This window comes from Aythya ferina (assembly GCF_964211825.1).
Source record: "Aythya ferina genome assembly, contig: HAP1_SCAFFOLD_207, whole genome shotgun sequence".
In the NCBI taxonomy this organism is placed as follows: domain Eukaryota; kingdom Metazoa; phylum Chordata; class Aves; order Anseriformes; family Anatidae; genus Aythya; species Aythya ferina.
In genome coordinates, this window is record NW_028181326.1 from 27,660 (window position 1) to 43,846 (window position 16,187).

General features: G+C 67.2%; 1 protein-coding gene and 1 long non-coding RNA gene across 2 annotated transcripts in view; both read right to left on the bottom strand.

Moving 5' to 3' along the window:
• Positions 1-11,027, bottom strand: part of PFAS (phosphoribosylformylglycinamidine synthase) — a gene marked incomplete at both ends in the record, with an annotated part of 36,668 nt that extends 25,641 nt beyond the window's left edge. The window contains 7 exons of the mRNA XM_084540153.1: positions 96-220; positions 1,785-1,925; positions 4,369-4,474; positions 5,884-6,070; positions 7,117-7,222; positions 9,807-9,945; positions 11,006-11,027. Coding sequence (XP_084396279.1) covers positions 96-220; positions 1,785-1,925; positions 4,369-4,474; positions 5,884-6,070; positions 7,117-7,222; positions 9,807-9,945; positions 11,006-11,027 — 826 coding nt within the window. The remainder of the gene's footprint in view (positions 1-95; positions 221-1,784; positions 1,926-4,368; positions 4,475-5,883; positions 6,071-7,116; positions 7,223-9,806; positions 9,946-11,005) is intronic.
• Positions 11,028-11,571: 544 nt separating this feature from the next.
• On the bottom strand, positions 11,572-14,600 carry LOC311428960. The gene is made up of 3 exons (XR_014687968.1): positions 14,475-14,600; positions 13,195-13,262; positions 11,572-11,583 (listed from the first exon to the last, which is right to left on the bottom strand). It is a non-coding gene; the product is annotated as an uncharacterized lncRNA (long non-coding RNA).
• Between the last annotated feature and the right edge of the window lie 1,587 nt (positions 14,601-16,187).

Below are 16,187 nucleotides of genomic sequence, written 5' to 3' on the forward strand. Positions count from 1 at the left end.
ACCGAGACCTGGTGGTCCACACCCCAAACCTAAGCCACGCCCCCAAGTTTAGGCCACGCCCCCCACCCCCAGGCCACGCCCCCAAGATGGCCGACCGGTGGGGAAGTTGTGCGTCTCGGCGGTGAAGATGACGTGCCGGGTGGTCGTCCTCTTCTCGAAGGGGCTCGGCCGCGCCGGGTCCTGCGGCCACAGCGCCGTCACCGCCACGCCCCGGATGGCACTGAGGGGACACGGCTGGCTGTCACCCATGGGTGCTGGGACACCAAGACCCCCTTGGCGTGGGCACCCATGGGTGCCAGGACTCCATGACCTCAATGTCATGGTCGCCCAATAGTTGATGGGACCCCACAATGACCTTGGCATGAGCACCCATGGGTGATGGGACCCCATGACTTCCTTACCACAAGCACCCATGGGTGCTGGGACACTGCGACCCCCTTGGCGTGGGCACCCATGGGTGGTGGGAGCCCATAATCACCATGCCATGAGCACCCATGGGTGCTGGGACACCAAGACTCTTGCCATGAGCACCCATGGGTGCTGGGACCCCATGACCTCAATGTCATGGTCGCCCAATGGTTGATGGGACCCCATAACCACCTTGTCATGAGCACCCATGGGTGCTGGGACACCACAACCCCCTTGGCGTGGTCACCTATGGGTGGTGGGAGCCCATAACCACCACGCTATGAGCACCCATGGGTGATAGGACCCCACAATGACCTTGCCATGAGCACCCATGGGTGATGGGACTCCATGGCCTCAATGTCACGGTCACCAAACAGTTGATAGCACCCTACAACCACCACATAACCACCACCCATGGGTGACAGGGCCCAAGAACCACCACGCCATGGGCACCCATGGGTGACAGGACCCCATAACCACCACGTCATCCCCACCCTTGGGTGATGGGACCCCTATGACCTCCTTGCCATAAGCACCCATGGGTGATGGGACTCCGTGACCTCAATGTCACGGTCACCCAACGGTTGTTAGGACCCTACAATCACCATATAACCACCACCCATGGGTGACAGGGCCCAAGAACCACCACGCCACGAGCACCCATGGGTGATGGGACCCGACAACGACCTTGCCATGAGCACCCATGGGTGATGGGACCCCATAACCACCATGTCATCATCACCCAACAGTTGCTAGGACCCCATAACCACCATATAATCACCACCCAACAGTTGACGGGACCCCAAAACCACCCTGCCATGACCACCCATGGGTGAGGGGACCCCATGACCTCCTTGCCATGAGCACCCATGGGTGACAGGACCCCATAACCTCCTTGCCATGAGCACCCATGGGTGACAGGACCCCATAACCACCATGTTATCACCACCCATGGGTCGACAGGGCCCAAGAACCACCACGTCATGAGCACCCATGGGTGATGGGACCTGACAACAACCTTTCCATGAGCACCCATGGGTGACAGGACCCCATAACCACCACGTTATCACCACGAATGGGTGACGGGACCCTACAACCACCACACCATCCCCACCCATGGGTGACGGGACCCCAGGACCCTCACGCCATCCCCCTCCAGGGGTGAGGGGACCCTGGGACCACCCGGCGGGGGCCACCCATGGGTGCTGGGACCCCATGACCTCCTTACCATGAGCACCCATGGGTGACGGGACCCCAAAACCACCCTGCCATGAGCACCCATAGGTGATGGGACCCCAAGACCCTCACGCCATCCCCACCCAATGGTTGACGGGACCCTGAGGACCCCCCGGCGGGGGCCACCCATGGGTGCCCACCTGCTGTTGTCGCAGAACTTGATGACGTTGTTGGGGTTGCTGGAGCGCTGCGTCCCCATCAGGCTCTGCAGCAGCGACTGCGGCGCCTCGCGGCCGTCCAGCACCAGGCGCCCGCGGAAGAACCAGTGGCGGCTGTGCTCGCTGGGGACACGGGGACACGGGGACGTCCTCAGGGTGGTGGCACCCACAGGGGACATGGGGACATGGGGACATGGGGACAGGGTCACAGGAGGACAGGGGACATAGGGACATGGGGACACGGGGACATGGGGACGTCCTCAGGGTGGTGGCACCCACAGGGGACACGGGGACACGGGGACACGGGGACGTCCTCAGGGGTGGTGGCACCCACAGGGGACATGGGGTCACGTGGGGACATGGGGACACGGGGACGTCCTCAGGGTGGTGGCACCCATAAGGGACATGGGGACACGGGGACATGGGGACAGGGTCACAGGGGGACAGGGGACATAGGGACATGGGGACATGGGGACATCCTCAGGGGTGGTGGCACCCACAGGGGACATGGGGACATCTTCATGGGTGGTGGCATCCATAAGGGACACAGGGACAGGGGACACGGGGACGTCCTCAGGGTGGTGGCACCCACAGGGGACATGGGGACAGGGTCACAGGGGGACAGGGGACATAGGGACATGGGGACACAGGGACATGGGGACATCCTCAGGGGTGGTGGCACTCACAGGGGACATAGGGTCACGTGGGGACATGGGGACAAGGGACATGGGGACATCTTCATGGATGGTGGCATCCATAAGGGACAAGGGGGCATGGGGACATGGGGACGTCCTCAGGGGTGGTGGCACCCACAGGGGACATGGGGTCACGGGGACATGGGGACAGGGTCACAGGGGGACAGGGGACACAGGGACATGGGGACACGGGGACATCCTCAGGGATGGTGGCACCCACAGGGGACATGGGGTCACGTGGGGACATGGGGACAAGGGACATGAGGACATTCGCATGGGTGGTGGCATTCATGGGGGACATGGGGACACGTGGGGACATGGGGACGTCCTCAGGGGTGGTGGCACCCATAAGGGACATGGGGACAGGGGACACAGGGACACGGGGATGTCCTCAGGGGTGGTGGCACCCACAGGGGACATGGGGTCACATGGGGACATGGGGACATGGTCACAGGGGGACACGGGGACATAGGGACATGGGGACACGGGGACATCCTCATGGGTGGTGGCACCCACAGGGGACATGGGGTCACGTGGGGACATGGGGACACGGGGACGTCCTCAGCGGTGGTGGCACCCATAAGGGACATGGGGACACGGGGACATGGGGACAGGGTCACAGGGGGACAGGGGACATAGGGACATGGGGACATGGGGACATCCTCAGGGGTGGTGGCACCCACAGGGGACACGGGGACATCTTCATGGGTGGTGGCATCCATAAGGGACACAGGGACAGGGGACACGGGGACGTCCTCAGGGTGGTGGCACCCACAGGGGACATGGGGACATGGGGACATGGGGACAGGGTCACAGGAGGACAGGGGACATAGGGACACGGGGACACGGGGATGTCCTCAGGGGTGGTGGCACCCACAGGGGACATGGGGTCACATGGGGACATGGGGACATGGTCACAGGGGGACACGGGGACACGGGGACGTCCTCAGGGGTGGTGGCACCCACAGGGGACATGGGGACATCTTCATGGGTGGTGGCATCCATAAGGGACACAGGGACAGGGGACACGGGGACGTCCTCAGGGTGGTGGCACCCACAGGGGACATGGGGACAGGGTCACAGGAGGACAGGGGACATAGGGACATGGGGACACAGGGACATGGGGACATCCTCAGGGGTGGTGGCACCCACAGGGGACATGGGGTCACGTGGGGACATGGGGACAAGGGACATGAGGACATTCTCATGGGTGGTGGCATTCATGGGGGACATGGGGACACGTGGGGACATGGGGACGTCCTCAGGGGTGGTGGCACCCATAAGGGACATGGGGACAGGGGACACAGGGACACGGGGATGTCCTCAGGGGTGGTGGCACCCACAGGGGACATGGGGACACGGTCATGGGGGGACAGAGGTCATGGGGACATGGGGACATCCTCATGGGTGGTGACATCTGCAGGGGACGTGAGGTCACGTGGGGACATGGGGACAGGGTCAGGTGGGGACATGGGGGGGATATAGGGACAGGAGGGGACTTGGGGACACAGGGGGGACACGAGGGGGGACACAAGAAGGGGACATCATTGGGGACGTCAGCATGGGACAGGGAGGATATGGGGACACGGGGGGAGGAATGGGGGGGATTTAGGGGCACGGGGGGGACTTGGGGACACAGGGGGCAACTATGGGGACCTGGGGGGGGGGCTTTGGGGACATTTGGGGACACTTGGGGACATGGGGGGGACACGAGAGGGGACACAAGGAGGGGACATCATCATGGGACAGGGAGGATGTGGGGACACGGGGGGAGGAATAGGGGGGACTTAGGGACATGGGGGCGACTTGGGGACCTGGGGGGGGGGACTTGGGGACATTTGGGGACATTTGGGGACATTTGGGGACGTCACCTGTTGGACTGGGCCAGGTCGAAGCACTCGACGGTGGTGGGGTTGCGGCCGGCGGCGCGGAAGAGGCGGGTGTAGTACTGCACGTCCCAGGGGTCAAAGGCCAGCCCTGGGGGGGGGGACACGGGTGTCCCCAAATGTCCCCAAATGTCCCCAGATGGCCCCAAGTGTCCCTAAATGTCCCTATGACCCCCCCCCCCGCCACTCCCGGTGTCCCTGTGTCATGCCGGGTTCCCGGTGTCCCTGTGTCCCCTATCCGTGTCCCCGATGTCCCCAATGTCCCCATGTCCCTGTCCCTTGTCCCCATGTCCCCCCCCCCCCCCGTTTCCCTACGTCCCATGTCCCCAATCCCCTGATGTCCCCATATCCAAGGTCCCCATGTCCCCACGTCCTCCATCCTCCTGTCCCCATTCCCTGTGCCCCCCCCATGTCCCCATGGCCCCCCCCCATGTCCCCAACCCCCCCCCAAATCCCCCTCCCTTGTCCCCAAAACCCCTCCCAACCCCCCAACCCCCCCCCCCACATCCCCAAATCCCCTCCAAATCCCCCCCAACTCCCCCCCCCGTGTCCCCAACCCCCCCCAACCCCCCCCGTGTCCCCAAATCCCCCTCCCCACATCCCCAAAACCCCTCCCAACCCCCCCAAATCCCCCCCACATCACTAAATCCCCCCCCAACTCCCCCCCATATCCCCCTCCCAATCCCCCAAATCTCCCCCGTGTCCCCAAACCCCCCAAATCCCCCCCCCCGTGTCCCCAAATCCCCCCCTGTGTCCCCCTCCCAACCCCCCCAAATCTCCTCCCGTGTCCCCAAATCCCCCCCAAATCCCCCCCAACCCCCCCATGTGTGTCCCAAACTCCCCCCCCGTGTCCCCAAATCCCCCCCCGTGTCCCCAAATCCCCCCCCGTGTCCCCCTCCCAACCCCCCCAAATCTCCTCCCGTGTCCCCAAATCCCCCCCAAATCCCCCCCAACCCCCCCATGTGTGTCCCAAACTCCCCCCCCATGTCCCCAAACCCCCCCAAATCCCCCCCCCGTGTCCCCAAATCCCCCCCCAGTGTCCCCAAATCCCCCCCGTGTCCCCAAACCCCCCCAAATCCCCCCCTGTGCCCCCAAATCCCCCCCCAGTGTCCCCAACTCCCCCCCAAATCCCCCCCTGTGTGTCCCCAACTCCCCCCCCGTGTCCCCAAATCCCCCCCCAGTGTCCCCAACTCCCCCCCAAATCCCCCCCAACCCCCCCATGTGTGTCCCAAACTCCCCCCCCGTCCCCAAACCCCCCCAAATCCCCCCCCCTGTGCCCCCAAATCCCCCCCAGTGCCCCCATATCCCCCCCCCGTGTCCCTAACTCCCCCCCAAATCCCCCCCCAACCCCTCAACCCCCCCCCCAGTGTGTCCCCAACCCCCCCCAACGCCCCCCAACCCCCCCCCACGCCCCCCAAACCCCCCCAAATCCCCCCCAACCCCCCCCCCAGTGTGTCCCCAACCCCCCCCAACGCCCCCCAAACCCCCCCCCCCCAGTACCCAGCTGCCGATCGGCTTCCTCCAGGGCCCGGGCCCCCCCCCCGAGGACGTCGATGTGGGTGACGGGGGGGGGGCGCAGGGGGACGTGGAAGGAGCGCAGGGGGTGGGGGTAGCGCTGCTCCGTCAGGGGGTCCCCCAGCGCCCGCAGCAGCCGCTCCGCGGCCCCCCCCGGGGGGTCACCCTCGAACTGGGGGGGGGGGACACACAAGGGGGTGTCACCCACTGGGGGGGGCACCCGGGGGGTGGGGGAGGATGGGGGGTGTTTGGGGATGGGGGGGGTATAAAGGGGGGTGTGGGGGGGTGTGGGGGGGGGTTGGGGGGTGTGGGGGGACTTGGGGGGGGCATCCTGGGGACATGGGGGTGTCACCTGGGGGGGGGCACCCAGGGTGGGTTGGGGACACTATGGGGATATGGGGGTGTCATCCAGTGGGGGGGGCACCCGGGGGGTGGGGGAGGCTGGGGGGTGTGGGGGGGGTTGGGGGTTGTAGGGGGACTTGGGGAGGGGCAACCTGGGGACACGGGGGTGTCATTGGGGGGGGGGGACACACTTGGGGGGGTGGGACACCTGGGGGGGTTGGGGACATCCTGGGGACATGGGGGAGTCACTGGGGGGGAAACTGTTTGGGGGGGGCACCCAGGGGGTGGGGGACACTGGGGGGTGTAGGGGACTTGGGGGGCGTGGGGGGCACCCTGGGGACATGGGGGTGTCACCTGGGGGGGGGGGGGCACCCAGGGGGCGGAGACACCTGGGGGGGTTGGGGACACCCTGGGGACACGGGGGGGGCACCGAGGGGGGGGCACCCAGGGGGTGGGGGACACTATGGGGTGTAGGGGGACTTGGGGGGGGGTACACTGGGGACACATGGGGGTGTCACTGTGGGGGGGGACACCTGGGGGGGTTGGGGACACTATAGGGACATGGGGGTGTCACCAAGGGGGGGGCACCCAGGGGGTGGGGGACACTGGGGGGTATATGGGGACCAGGGGGTGTAGGGGACTGGGGGGGGGGCACCCTGGGGGGGTGGGACACACCCTGGGGACATGGGGGTGTCACCAAGGTGGGGGGGGGGCACCTGGGTGAGTGTAGGGGACTGGGGGGGTGCAGGGGGACACTTGGGGACATGGAGAGGGGACACTTGGGGTCATGGGGAGGTGACCCTGTCCCCAATGCCCCCAATGACCCCAAGGCCCCCCCATGTCCCCGTGTCCCCCCCCGTGTCCCCCCCCTGTCACCTGCAGCAGCAGGCGGCGGGACAGCTCGAGGCGCTGGACGCGGCGCAGCCCGGCCGCGTGGCACAGGGACACCGCGTTGGTGGAGGCGGCCGTCGAGAAGTTCAGCCTGGGGGGGGCACCCACAGCACCCATGGGACCCCCCGGCACCCATGGGACCCCCCTATGGGATCCCAGAACCCACAAGACCCCATAGCACCCATAGCACCCATGGGACCCTCCAGCACCCATGGGACCCCCCATAGCACCCATGGGACCCCCCAGCACCCACAGGACACCCCCAGCACCCATGGGACCCCCCAGCACCCATGGGACCCCCCAGCACCCATGGGACCCCCCGGCACCCATGGGACCCCCCCGGCACCCATAACCCCCATGACCCCTATAGGACCCCCAGGGAACCCTCCCAATGGGACCCCCATAGCACCCATGGGACCCCCCTATGGGATCCCAGAACCCACCAGACCCCCATAGCACCCATAGCACCCATGGGACCCTCCAGCACCCATGGGACCCCCCATAGCACCCATGGGACCCCCCAGCACCCACAGGACACCCCCAGCACCCATGGGACCCCCATAGCACCCATGGGACCCCCCCCAGCACCCACGGGACCCCCATAGCACCCATGAGGCCACAGCACCCCAGGGCACCCATAGCACCCATGGGACTCCACAGCACCCATGGGACACCCCCGGCACCCATAACCCCCATGACCCCTATAGGACCCCCAGGGGACCCTCCCATTGGGACCCCCGTAGCACCCATGAGGCCACAGCACCACAGGGCACCCATGGGAACCTCCCAGCACCCATGGGAGCCCAACAGCACCCATGGGACCCCCCGGCACCCACGGGACCCCCACAGCACCCATAGCTCCCAAAAACCCCATAGGACCCCCAGGGGATCCTCCTAATGGGACCCCAAAAACCGCAGGACCCCCATAGCACCCATGAGGCCACTGTACCACAGGACACCCATAGCACCCATGGGACCTCCACAGCACCCATGGGACCCCCCAGCACCCATGGGACACCCCCAGCACCCATGGGACCCCCCTATGGGATCCCAGAACCCACAAGACCCCCACAGCACCCATGAAGCCACAGCACCCATGGGAACCTCCCAGCACCCATGGGACCCCCACAGCACCCTTGGGACCTCCCCAGCATCCATGGGACCCCCACAGCACCCATGGGACTCCCCAGCACCCATGGGACCCCCCTATGGGATCCCAGAACACACAAGACCCCCATAGCACCCATGGGACCCCCCCAGCACCCACGGGACCCCCCAGCACCACGGGACCCCCACAGCACCCATAGCTCCCAAAAACCCCATAGGACCCCCAGGGGATCCTCCTAATGGGACCCCCAAAAACCGCAGGAACCCCCATAGCACCCATGAGGCCACTGTACCACAGGACACCCATAGCACCCATGGGACCTCCACAGCACCCATGGGACCCCCCAGCACCCATGGGACACCCACAGCACCCATGGGACCCCCCAGCACCCATGGGAACCTCCCAGCACCCATGGGACCCCCACAGCACCCATGGGACCCCCCTATGGGATCCCAGAACCCACAAGACCCCCATAGCACCCATGAAGCTGTAGCACCCATGGAACCTCCCAGCACCCATGGGACCCCCCAGCACCCACGGGACCCCCACGGCACCCATGGGACCCCCCTATGGAACCCCAGAACCCACAAGACCCCCACAGCACCCATGAAGCCACAGCACCCATGGGAACCTCCCAGCACCCACGGGACCCCCACAGCACCCATGGGACCCCCTGGCACCCACGGGACCCCTGGCACCCATAGCCCCCAAAAACCCCATAGGACCCCCAGGGGACCCTCCCAATGGGACCCCAAAACCCGCAGGACCCTCATAGCACCCATAAGGCAACAGCAACCCAGGGCACCCATGGGACCCTGCAGCACCCATGGGACCCCCAGGACCCCCCTAGGACCCCTCTCAGCACCCTTATGTCCCCCCAGGCCTCCCTGCCAGCACCCATGGGACCCCCAGGACACACCCAGAACCCCCCCAAGACCTCTCCCAGCACCCATAGGACCCCCCAGCACCCATGGTTCCCCCCCCAAGCACCCATAGGACCCCCAGGACCCCCCCCAGGCCCCCACCTGGGATGCCCCCCACCACCCATAGGCCCCACCTAGCACCCATGGGACCCCTAGAACCCCTCCCAGCACCCATAAGCCCACCCCCCAGGACCCCCCCCCAGCACCCATGGCCCTTCCCCAGCACCCATAGCACCCCCCCCAGCACCCATGGGACCCCCAGAACCCCCTCCAGCACCCATAGCCCCTCTCCAGGACCCCCCCCCAGCACCCATAGCCCCCCCCAGGACCCACGGGACCCTCAGAAACCCCCCCAGCACCCATAGACCCCCCCAGGACCCCCGCAGCAACCCTAGCACCCCTCCCCATCACCCACAGGACCCCCCCCCAGCACCCATAGGACCACCAGAACCCCCCCAGGACCCCCCCAGCACCCATAGGACCCCTCAGGCCCCCCCTGACACCCCTGCACAGCACCCATAGGCCCCCCCAGGACCCCCCCAACACCCCTCCCCATCACCCACAGGACCCCCCCAGCACCCATAGGACACCCCCCCAAGCACCCAGGGGCCCCCCCCCAAGCACCCATGGGCCCCCCCCCGTACCTGGGCCCGATCTCCAGCAGCAGTTGGTGGGCGCGGGGGCGCAGGGAAGCTCTGGGGGGCCACGTCCGCGCCCCCCCGAAGGAGCTCCCGAAAAGCCAGTGCAGGACCCGCGTCTCCTCGGGGCCGGGGGGGTCGGCACCTGCGGGGACCCCCCCCCAAAATTAGCCAGGACCCCCCCAGACTCCCAAAACCTACTTGAGACCCCCCCCAAATTACCCAGGACCCCCCCAAATTACCTGGGACCCCCCCCAAAATTCTTTGTGCCCCCCCCCCCAAACTCCCATAACCTACTCTGGACCCCCCAAATTACCTGGGACCCCCCCAAATTACCCAGGCCCCCCCCCCAGTTACTCAGAACCCCCCCCAAATCACCTGGGACCCCCCCCAAAATTAACCAGGGTCCCCCAAAATTCTGTGCCCCCCCAAGCACCCCAGCATCCCCAAACCTACTCGGGACCCCCCCCAAATTACCCAGCCCCCCCCAAATTCTCTGTGCCCTCCCCCCAAACTCCCAAAACCTACTTGGCCCCCCCCCAAATTACTCAAGACCCCCCAAATTACACACGACCCCCCCCAAATTACCCAGGGGTCCCCAAAAACTCTCTGTGACCCCCCCAAAGACCCCCCATAACCCCCCCCCATGTCCCTATAGCCCCCAAGACCCCAAATCCTTGTGCCCCCCCAGTACCCTGAGCCCCCCCCTCGGCCCCCTTATGTCTCTATGCCCCCCCCATACCCCCCATATCCCCCTCAAGCCCCCATACCCCCGCCCCCCCCACACCCCCGTGCCCCCCCATTTCCCCACGCCCCCCCCACACCCTGTAGCCCCCCCGTGTCCCCCCCAGTGCCCCCCCATATCCCCATGCCCCCCCATCCCCCTCCCAAAGACCTCATACCCCTGCCCCCCCCCACACCCCCGTGCCCCCCCATACCCCCACACCCCCCCAACACCCCGTGGCCCCCCCCGTGCCCCCCCCAGTGCCCCCCATATCCCCCCCAAAGCCCCCATACCCCTGCCCCCCCCACACCCCCATGCCCCCCAATACCCCCCAAATCCCCCATACCCCCGCCCCCCCCTCCACCCCCATGACCCCCCCATGCCCCCCCCACCCCGTAGCCCCCCCCGTGCCCCCCCCAGTGCCCCCCATATCCCCATGCCCCCCCATATCCCCCCACACCCCCCCCCAAAGCCCCCATACCCCTGCCCCCCTCCACCCCCATGACCCCCCCATGCCCCCCCCCACCCCGTAGCCCCCCCGTGCCCCCCCCAGTGCCCCCCATATCCCCATGCCCCCCCATATCCCCCCACACCCCCCCCAAAGCCCCCATACCCCTGCCCCCCTCCACCCCCATGACCCCCCCATGCCCCCCCCCACACCGTAGCCCCCCCGTGCCCCCCCCAGTGCCCCCCATATCCCCCCAAAGCCCCCATACCCCCGCCCCCCCTCCACCCCCATGACCCCCCCATACCCCCGTGCCCCCCCCATACCCCCACACCCCCCCCCCACCCCCTGCCCCCCCCCCCGTGCCCCCCCCGTGCCCCCCCCGTACCGTCCCCACTCCACGTTGTAGCACAGCTCCGTGGTCACCGCCGTCACCCCCGGCTCCACCGCCCGGGCCGCCCGCAGGGGGGAGCGCGGCCCCCCCCCCAAAACGGGGGGCTGGGTTTCGGCTTCTTGCCCCCCCCCCCCTTCGCCATCCTTCGGGACCCCCCCCGGCCCCACCGCCGTCGTCTCGGGGGGGCCCGGCCGCACGTAGAAGTGGAGCACCTGCATGTCTAAGGGGGGGGGGGGGGGCACAGGATTATGGGGGGGGTCCCTAAAATTTTGGGACCCCCCCCCCCCCCACTTCCCCAGAGCTCAAAGGTTCCCCCCCCCAGGGGTCCCCCAAAACCCCTGGGGACACTAATCCCCCCCTCATAGCCCCCCCAGGGCCTCCCCAAACCCCAAGACCCCCCCAGGAACTCAAACCCCAAGGCCCCCCCCCCCAAGGGCCCCCCAGGACCCCGACCCCCCACCCCAGCGACCCCCCCAGGACACCCCAGGGACCCTCAACACCCCCAAAACCCCCTGGACCCCCCCAGGGACCCCCAGCACCATCAGGACCCCCCCCCAGGGCCCTCCAAACCCCAAGGACCCCCCCAGAGACCCCCCTCAGGACCCCAACCCCCCCCCAAAAAAACCCTAAGGACCCCCCTAGAAACCCTCAATTCCCCCCCCCAGCGACCACCTGTCCCCCCCCAGAGACCCCCCCCAGGGTCTCCAAAACCTCAAGGACCCCCCCCCCAGTATCTCCCCCAGGACCCCAACCCCCCCCAAAACCCCAAGAAACCCCCAGAGACCCCCCCAGGACCCCAAACCCCAAGAACACCCCCAGGACCCCCCCCCAAAGAACCCCCCAGAGCCCCCCCAAAGACCCCAAAACGCCAAGAACTCTCCCAAGACCCCCCCAGGGACACCCCCCGGAAACCCCCAACCCCCCAAAACCCCAAGGACGCCCCCCCCAGGAACTCCCCCATGACCCCCCCCCCCCAAGACCCCAAAACCCCAAGAATCCCCAGGCACCCCCCCAGGACCCCGAAACCCCAAGAACCCCCCCCAGGACCTCCCAAGGGCCCCAAAACCTCAAGGACCCCCCCAGGGTCCCACCCCAGGGACCCCCAACCCCCCCAAAACCTCAAGGACCCCCCCGCAGGGACCCCCAACCCCCCAAAAAACTCAAGGACCCCCCCCAAGGACCCCCAACCCCCCCAAAACCTCAAGGACCCCCCCCAGGGACCCCCAACCCCCCCAAAACCCCAAGGACCCCCCCGCAGGGACCCCCAACCCCCCAAAAAACCCCAAGGACCCCCCCGCAGGGACCCCCAACCCCCCCAAAACCCCAAGGACCCCCCCGCAGGGACCCCCAACCCCCCCAAAACCCCAAGGACCCCCCCCGCAGGGACCCCCAACCCCCCCCAAAAACCCCAAGGACCCCCCCCAGGGACCCCCAACCCCCCAAAAACCCCAAGGACCCCCCCGCAGGGACCCCCAACCCCCCCAAAACCCCAAGGACCCCCCCCAAGGGACCCCCAACCCCCCAAAAACCTCAAGGACCCCCCCAGTAACCCTCCCAGTGACCCCCCTGCCCCCCCGAGATCCCCCAGCGACCCCCAGGCCCCCCCCAGAGACCCCCCCCCCTTAGGGACCCCCCCCAGGGGACCCCAAAACTCCCCCAACCCCCCCCCCCCCGCCCCCCTCCATCACTACCACGTGTTTCTAACGGGGTTCCCCCCGTTACGTCACGCCACCCAAGGGGGGGTCCCCACGTGCACCCCCCAACCCTCTTACGTCACGGGGGGGACCCCAATGACGTCACGCGCGCGCCCCCCCCCCCCCCCCCCCCTTACCGCGCGCCGCCGCCGCCTCTGCCCCCGCCGCCGACGCGGACCCCGGGACCAGAGGGGAGGGGGCGGGGCTACAAGGGGGAGGGGGCGGGGTCAGAGAAAGCCACGCCCCCCTCCGGCTCGGAACGCGGGAACGTGGCCACGCCCACTATGGGTAGTAATGGGGGGGGGAGGGCAAAGGGGGAGGTGAATGGGGGGGCAGCGGGGGGGGAAGGGGGAGGGGAAAGGGGGGGGTCAATGAGGGGGGGAGGGGGGGTCAATGGGGGGGGTCCAGAAGAAGGGGGGGTCAATGGGGGGGGGTTAATGGGGGGGCAAAAGGGGGGGGTCCCAAAGGGGGGGGTAATAAGGGGGGGTCCCAAAGGGGGGGGGGGGGTCCAATGGGGGGGGTCAATGGGGGGGGGTCTCAAAGGGGGGGGTATTAAGGGGGGGTCCCAAAGGGGGGGGATCAATGAGGGGGGTCTCAAAGGGGGGGGGGCCCAAAGGGGGGGGTAAAAAGGGGGGGGGTCCTAAAGGGGGGAGTAATAAGGGGGGGGTCCCGAAGGGGGGGGTAAAAAGGGGGGGGGTCCCAAAGGGGGGAGTCAATGGGGGGGTCCCAAAGGGGGGGGTCCAATGGGGGGGTCAATGGGGGGGTCCCAAAGGGGGGGGGTAAAAAGGGGGGGTCCCAAAGGGGGAGGTCAATGGGGGTGTCCAGAAGGGGGGGGGATCAATGGGGGGGTCCAATGGCAGGAAAAAAGGGGGGGGTCAATGAGGGGGGCAAAAGGGGGGGGTCCCAAAGGGGGGGGTCAATGGGGGGGAGGACAATGGGGGGGGGTCCAGAAGGGGGGGAAGTCCAAGGGGGGGCAAGGGGGGGGGTCCAAGAGAGGTCCCAAGGGGGGGGGCGGGAAGTGGGGATCTAAGGGGGGGTCCCAAGGGGGGCGGTCAATAGGGGGGGCTTCAAGGGGGGGTCAATGGGGGGGGGGCCCAAAGGGGGATCAATAGGAGGGAGGTCAACGGGGGGGCAAAAGGGGGGGGGCAAAAGGGGGGGGCAAAAAGGGGGGGGTCCCAAAGGGGGGGGTAAATGGGGGGGGCTTTAAAGGGGGGGTCAAGGGGGGGGTCAATGGAGGGATCCCAAGGGGGGGGGCCCAATGGGGGGGGGTCCCAAAGGGGGGGGTCCCAAGGGGGGATCCAAAAGGGGGGGGCCCAAAGGGGGGGGTCACCAAGGGGGGGGTTCAAAGGGGGGTGTCCCGAGGGGGGGGGAGGGGCAGGGTGCCCCCCCTATTTTTTTTGGGGGGGGGGCGGGTTACCCAGAAGCCTTTGCGGCGCCACCTCCCCCCCACACACCCCCCCAAGGCCAGGGGGCGGGGGAGGGGGCGGGGAAGGTCACTCGTGACGTCAGCGGTGACGTCAGGGTCAGCGCGGCGCCCCGTGGCCTTGGGGCGGGCGGCGGCCCCTGCCCCCGCCGGACCCCTGGAGGCCACGCCCACAGGGGCGGGATTATGCAAATCATCCATCTATAACACAGGGCAGGGGGCGTGGCTTCCCCCCGTAGGACACGCCCCCGTCGCTGTCCGCGCTGCGCATGCGCACTCCTGCCCACCGCCTTTCCAGGTGTATCCACCCCGCGCGCTGCGCATGCGCAGTGAGGCAGCGGCCCGGCCGCCATTACGCGGCCTCCGTGGGCCCGATCCTGTGGGCCCCGCGACCCCAAATTGTGGTGGCCATAAGCACCCGTGTCCCCAAATCCTGGTGGCCCTAAATACCCATGTCCCCAGATCCTGTTGGTCTTAAAAATCTGTGTCCCAAATCTCTGGTGGCCCTAAGCACCTGTGTCCCAAATCCCTAATAGCCTGGAGGCTTTAAGTACCCGTGTCCCCAAATCCTGGTGGCCCTGGTGGCCGCACGTCCCTGTGTCCCCAAATTTCTGTGGCCTCAGGTCCCCGTGTCCCAAATCCCTGGTGGCCCTGGTGGCCCTAAGTACCTGTGTCCCCAAATCCTGGTGGCCCTAATTCCCTGTGTCCCCAAACCCTGGTGACCCCCAGGTCCCCATGTCCCCATACCCCGGTGCCCCTAAATACCCGTGTCCCCAAATCTCTGGTGGTCCCAGGTCCCCATGTCCCCAAATTTCTGTGGCCTCAGGTCCCTGTGTCCTAAATCTCTGGTGGCCCTAAGCACCTATGTCCCCAAGTTGCTGGTGGCTCCGTGTCCTCAAATCCTGGTGGCCCTAAGCACTGTGTCCCCAAATCCTGGTGGCCCTGGTGGCTCTAAGTACCCATGTCCCCAAATCCTTGGTGTCTCCATGTCCCCAAGTTCTTCGTGTCCCCAAATCCCTAGTGGCCCTAAAGACCTGTGTCCCAAATCCCCAATGGTCCCAGGTTACCTGTGTCCCCAAATCCTGGTGACCCCCAGGCTCCTGTGTCCCCATTCACTGGTGGCCCTAAATACCCATGTCACCAAATCCTGGTGGCCCCCCATGTCCCCGTGTCCCAAATCCCTGGTAGCCAGCCCCATAGTGACCCTCTCCCCACCACATTTGTCACCCCAAATAAACGCACACAACCCTACAGGCTGCATGTCCCAATGTCCCCAAATCCCTGGTGGCCCCATAGCCACACTCCTAGGCACCCCAGTGTCCCCAAAGCCACCGTGTCCCTTGTCCCCACGTCCCATCCCAAAGCACGCAGGGGTTGAGCAGGAGCCACCTTTATTCCATGGGGCAGGGGACAACGGAGACAGGGACAATGGGGACAATGGGGACAATGGGGACAATGGGGACAAAGGGCAGGGGAAACCTTGGAAGGGGCTGGATGGGGACAAGAGGACACGGGGAGGAGGGGACAAAATTGGGGGTGGTGGGGACAGGAAGAGGAGGGGACAGGGACAATGGGGATGGACCGGGAATGGGGGGACACCTGGGGACGTGGGGGGACTTGGGGACATTTTGGGGTGTTGGGGGTACCTGGGGACACCAGAGGACACCAGGGGATGTTGAGGGGCACTTGGGTCAAGGTATGGGTATG